The 6,088-nt window shown below is 45.8% G+C and overlaps 2 protein-coding genes across 3 annotated transcripts; one reads left to right on the top strand and one right to left on the bottom strand.

The window, feature by feature from the left end:
• Window positions 1-3,057: 3,057 nt before the first annotated feature.
• FOXG_21447 (uncharacterized protein) lies at window positions 3,058-4,201 on the top strand (the record flags this gene model as incomplete). Of its 2 annotated transcripts, XM_018401785.1 has the most annotated exons (2): window positions 3,276-3,415; window positions 3,497-4,117. In XM_018401785.1, the coding sequence occupies exons 1-2, from the start codon at window positions 3,401-3,403 to the stop codon at window positions 4,115-4,117; spliced, it is 636 nt and encodes a 211-aa protein (XP_018253753.1). In that variant the 5' UTR covers window positions 3,276-3,400. The 2 variants fall into 2 exon arrangements, with proteins under 2 accessions (XP_018253752.1, XP_018253753.1); XM_018401784.1 differs by having other exon boundaries at window positions 3,058-4,201.
• A 221-nt stretch (window positions 4,202-4,422) lies between these two features.
• On the bottom strand, window positions 4,423-4,737 carry FOXG_21448 (uncharacterized protein; the record flags this gene model as incomplete). Its single annotated transcript, XM_018401786.1, has 1 exon — window positions 4,423-4,737. The coding sequence occupies one exon, from the start codon at window positions 4,735-4,737 to the stop codon at window positions 4,423-4,425; it is 315 nt and encodes a 104-aa protein (XP_018253754.1).
• Window positions 4,738-6,088: the final 1,351 nt, after the last annotated feature.

Raw genomic sequence — 6,088 nt, forward strand, 5'->3', positions numbered from 1 at the left:
CTTCTGAGACTCAACTAAGATGTCTGCGGACAGCTCCGACAGTTTCGGAGATAGGCGCATAGCTCCAGTCAAGGCTCGCCTTACACTTGAGGCAATATCAACCTGGTGGGGCTGTCAATCAAAGATGGCCATGGTCTTGCTACGAGATAGCGAGAAGGTCTTCCCAAAGCAGTCTTGGGGTCCCTCGTGGGCTCAGCTGCAATTTTCTGGGCGAATTATGGGCAAGATAGCCGAATTCGAGGATATGAGTGAAGAAGAGAAGGTTGGGAAAAGGCTAAGAGCAACTTTTATCACCGGTGCACTATTCTGTGGATGATCTTTGTGTCCATTAATACGAATTTGAAATGCTGCCACATCTTATGCAGACCAATAGCTGGTGTGTATGAAATAATGCTGAATAGGTGAATAACTACCCAACATGCTACGTAGTTCCATTCGAGCTTTTCTCATGCCCAAGAGGCGGAAGTGACAGCACATGGCATTAGGTAGAGCAGCGTAGTTTTATCTTGGTTTCTTGATGATTTCATATCCAACAGGTTTCATCCTTTATGAATCGCCTCCCTCAAAAGGCATCCATATCGATATTTCGCCCGGGGGCGAGCCCATTCGCACCTCGAGACAGCTTTAGAAACTCGTGCTTGCATGCAAGTTATTCCAACAACACGGAGATGCAGTCAAGGTTTGGCTTTATAGACAGGAACTTACCCTAAACAAGCGTACGTGTTAGCAGAGAAGAATGAACGCAACTCTCCCCTGTAAAAATTCTTTCTTGGCACGCACTGTTAGTGCACTGTTAGGAGCGGGATTTTCTACGGGCTACTCGGCCACACAATACTGCGGGGACGCCATCGGCTCCCTAACAGCAGTTTTCAGAGAAGGAATTTTGGAGAGTTCACCTTCTCTGACAACACCTTTGTCGGATCTAATGGCGGCACCTCAGAACCAGAACGCCTTAGATATCGGAGGACGGTGCCCGTGGCATCGGTAGCGACATCCTCCCGATCAACGACGCCGATTGCGATGGGTTTTTCCCCTTTGAAGGCAAGCCGCACCGCCGGCCTCTGATTCCTTCCCAAGGTTTTTCCCTGCCGCCACGACAGTCGACTACGAGCTACAACTTGGTTACTGGAGATTGTGGACTGCGTCAGCAGATGTAGTGATGCGTGAGAGAATTCTGGTCGGTGGAAAAAGCTCGACAGTAGATTGCCCCCGAACCCGCTGACGGGTGACGGGCTTGAGAAATACAGCACCTTTTGTGCCATTGGTATGCTGGATGGTGAAGGAAGCGGGGTTTCCCTGTACCTAGCTAGCTCAGCACGTCTTTTGCTCCAGTAGGAGATCTGGCTTCGTTACAGCCACCCAGACGAAAAATATACAAACAAACAAACAAACAAACAAACAAGACGCTCTAAGAAAGTCGGCTGCCAAATCTGATACAAAGGGTCTTCCATTTCTTTTAGGTAACATTGAGTGAAAAAAGTTTATGAAAGTAGCATGCCAGTATTCGCTGATGTCTAGCCCAATTGGCTGTTCTCCTCGCCAAGCGGAGGAGGTCTGAACAACTAATAGATACCTAGGTCAGCTGGAGAAGTAAAATGAAAAGGCCGAGAAAAAAAAAAGCTTTGGCTAAACTGAGAGGGAAATTACCGATCTTCACTCGACCGGCAAGAGAAACCCGGATTTCATCAAGCTCAGCTCCAACTAGTGACTCAGAAAGGTGACGAAATCCATTGATAATCTGACAGGTCAGAGGTAAGCGGATGGACTTCCAGTGGAGACGCCCTCAATCTGCGCCAAGGTTCAGTGGTATCTCACCTGAGAAGTTGCACTCGCTATCTCTACCTCTGTCAGCTGAAACAAGTCGACGAGATTCAACTCTAGATATTCTCCTGCAAGAACATATGTGGGCATTTCTTCATAGATTGAATATATCGTTGCTATGTCGGGATGGGCAAGGTGTTTGATATCAGTAAAATCGTATAGTGAAACATAACGCTTCACTCGTATCGCTCCATTTACTCGGTTCCGTATCAGAGAGCTTGATTGATGAGGGTGAAAGGTTTTGCTTTCAATTGATTCATAATCATCTTCCAGGGTCTTCTCCAACTTCGCCACTACCACGTGTTTCACCCCGGAAAGCTTCAGTACCTCGACGCCCCCCATCGACTTCTTATGTTCAAAAGCGTTCGAAAAGTCCTAAATGTACAAGTTTGGAGCCTCAGTTATAGGTTGGCAGGACGACTGTTTGCCTACAGAAGTTTCTTTATGAAGATCGGTCGAACAGACGAGATGCAAATTGAGCATGCATTCGGACTACCCAGAGAATGGAGGATGTTGGGATACTATATCCCGAACCAACCACTGAACTACTGTAGTTAAAGACTTCCATCCATTGTCAAAAGTGAGGAGTTTTAGTGATGGGTAGGAAAGGGAGTGCAATAATCTCGAAGCTAATAGATTTCTACTGTCATACAACACTCTTTGTCCATATAATAATGACAAACGGTTTTTCTTTTTCCAGACAAAATAAGCTATGACTTCAAGCTTCGTTGCTTTTCTTTAGCATTAGCAATGGGATCATATGCCTCAGTTTCCTCTGCCTTGGCATGAAGTTTACCGTGACAACGTTGGCTCGAAAATCCGGCAGTTGGCACGTATCGATGCCGGGATGTCTCGTAAGAGCAGGTGGCTCAGGCAAAATTGCTACAGTACCATACAAGCTGCGGATGACCGAAACGTCTTACCTTTTACACAGATGTACCGGTACCCTAAACGGTTCTATTCTAAGAAAAGTCTCTTAAAGTAGAAATCTTGCTGAACTGGCATGAGTGAGTTGTTGGCGTTAGGTGGCTTATGAAGTAGTGAGATGAGTCACAACGCCTGTCCACCAAACCGTATTCATCCTTGGTGATTCGATTTATGTCATGAGCAGCATGGTCCGGGTCAAGGGGTGGCTGAGGAATGGCACGAGAGTCTACTTGCACCACCACGGATATTGTTGAGAAGCAATATAAGGCCTATTCCCCTGTTATCTGAGAACATGGGCCCTTGCTTTGGGGCCAGTGGTCTAGCGGCCTAATGCATGACAGACAAAATACTACCTTGGCATGCCAGATATGTAGTTGCGCCCTGAAATCGACCGTAGTTGTGAAATGTCGATATCAGAAATGAAAAGTCAGGCTCATCTGTGAAACTTTGAGCCCTCGGCTCGAGAAAGTGCGCGAATCAATCCCAAGAATAGCAAGGCTGTTTGCGCAACAGAATAGTGTTAGCTGTCAGGGTAATCTTATGCTCTGTAAGAATTTCAAGCCAGGATGCCCCTTGCAATATACAGTCATCTGAGGTACAGTTTACAAACACTCGACCTTGGCCCGCCAGCTGATTCTGATAAACAATCCAAATGATGGAATCTCAGGTAATGAACAGATCACCTGATCACCATGGGCATCAGCTCGGTGACGGCCTTGGAAGTACTGCTGGGACTCACGACAAACAGCCATGTAGGCGTACAGATCACGATATTTCAACCTCCCACAGGGCCTCTGAAGAAGAAAGGAACACTGTTATGGAATTTCAAGCAACAGTGATGAATTCTTTCATCGCTGACCCCGCAGCATGGCTTCGAAGGGAGCGCAGTTATCTCAAAATCGATAATAGTAAGAGACGCCTACATGAAGGACAAATCGCTTCAGATGCCAGCTTTGGGGCACTATCATCAGATCATACTTTTGCATCTCGATTATCCAGCGAAGATCAGAGGACAGAGGATGCTGACGGGAACCCTATGTCACCCGCTTATACAAGTTCAGAACCCGAAACTTGCGCGCTGCTTGAGAGTAGGCTGACAGCGGAGCGAGGCAACCATTATCTTGCCTTGGATGACGCCGCCTTGTGTTTGAGGATGGGTTATCAAGAAGGCGAGCTTTTAAAAGATTTGACACGGAAGCAACAAGTCGCTGGGGATTGTCAAGAGCGGGCTTTTCGATACCATTCTTGTGAGGCACACATGGGCGGTTGTTTGGAAAGAGTCAACACAAAGTGGCTTTGCGTAGGGCATAGAGAGGGGAATCACACGTCTGGTATTATTAGAGATTACCATCTCAGTAAAGGAAGTTGAATATATTACACTTATGACTATCTCAAAGAGGTACCACTTCAATATAGCTGTGGCTCTGCCATGTTCGAATTGAACAGAGTGGAACACGAATCAAATTGTGTGATCTCTGATGTTACGCGTTGCTCCAATCTCTTTCCTACCACTAAATGCGTACCGGTCACGCTGTATGTAGTGGATGTAATGCCTTGCGGCCCTGATGCCTACATATATACATCCTGGAAGGGATCTAATGCCTTCCTCAGTCGTGCTGGCGAAGACAAAGATGGATGCGTGGCGGACATTGAGCTTTTCGAGGAATAAAACCTCTAACTACGCTGAGCGCTGGTATCCTGCAAGCCGCCGCGATTGAGAAGCACAGCAAGAGCCTGCAGCCCTGCTGTTGCTGCTTTCGGTACGTCCTTCAACATTGCCAGCTGTTTCATGTCTTTAATGCCGGCGGTGTCCAGCCACCGCTTAATCTGTTGCGTTTCGGGCCCTTGATTAGTCATTATAGCGAAAGATGCAAGGAAGAGAACAAGGCGAAAGATGAAAAGAAATTTTCGGCAGGTGTATTCGATAGCATATGTGAGGAGTGCTACCACGAGTAGGCACCCAGTATATCTGAGATCACTAAGATGCATGGTATATTTATGTGACTAGCTATGAAGTGAGATTTACTTGCGACGTAGATGTCTAGTAGATATAATCAAGCTCAATTGTCAGGGCACGATTTTTTCCGTATCTTGGTCTGATTGTTTTCTATCCATGAATAGAAAGACTTGTATAGAACGAATATATCTTATCGTGGGTTAATGAAATCCTTTGAATAGAACGTTGTGACTTAAAATACAAAGAAAAACAAATTTTATACTGCTATTCTTAGAAAATACCATAAGAGAATGGGATACGCGTATATGCAGCGGTATAGTGTTGCAGTACTGTTAACTATGTCTTTTTACCTTCCTTACTAGCTAACAAAACAGAAAAGTCCAAAGGTTGAGGCCAGTAAGTCATTGAATTATAACGTTATAATACTGTACTCTAGCTTGAAGTCTTTAACACATTGCAAAGTACTCAAAATATCTATAATACGTAATCCATAGTCTGTAGAGGGAATGCCAGGATTTTAGATGTCTACGGGTCATGATTTTACCTCTCGGGCTGTCTTACTATAGGTGGGAGTGCACGCTAGGCTGTGAGTGATCTGCAGGACAATTCCTACTGCTGGTCATCCCCATTATGCGCATAATTTCACGAGAAGCCTGCTCCTTTCGAAAGCAGGGATTCTCAAAATATCTTTTTCTACAGCATGTAGCTAATTTACTTGAATACTGATGAATGAAATGAGTCATTTTGTGTAATCCTTTTAGCAACACTGGCCCCAACTCATTAGGCAGATATCAACGTTACAAATAAATGAGTGATTCACACCCAGGTCATGGAGACGACCTCATAATCCACTAGAAGGTAAAGACCACACATAACTATATCGCTCATGTCACCTAGTTCAGCCTCGCACTGGATATTGATCCGTTAGGAGTTCACAAAGAAGCTAAGTGCAATACGGAACTTTCCGAGGTATGACCAGATATGTAGTAGGAAGACGCGTCGATCATAGTCATTCTTGACACAGTCGGGCTGCAATTCTTACATGAGACCAGTGAAATTATTTTCTACACTATTAGACAATCAGACGCTTCTCAGGATGTTTCATTGGGCCCTTTTCCCTCTCTGGTGAGCTGCTTTCCGTTTCCCCTGTGCCTTTGCTCGGGCCTTTGCTCGGGCCTTTGCTAGGGCCCTTGTCTCTGGACCACCGCGCAAAGATGTGGGCTTCAAATCCTCCTGAGATGGTTTCTTTTCTTGGACCTTATACAAAAGACCCCGGATCTCTTGCAGATAACCCTTGATCTCTTGCGCTGTTTTTGGCGGGCTATCCAAGGTATCAAGCGCCGGTCCACGCTGGAATGCAGACAACTGCTCTGCTCGTAAAGC

Source organism: Fusarium oxysporum, chromosome 6 (genome assembly GCF_000149955.1).
Source record: "Fusarium oxysporum f. sp. lycopersici 4287 chromosome 6, whole genome shotgun sequence".
Lineage (NCBI taxonomy): Eukaryota > Fungi > Ascomycota > Sordariomycetes > Hypocreales > Nectriaceae > Fusarium > Fusarium oxysporum.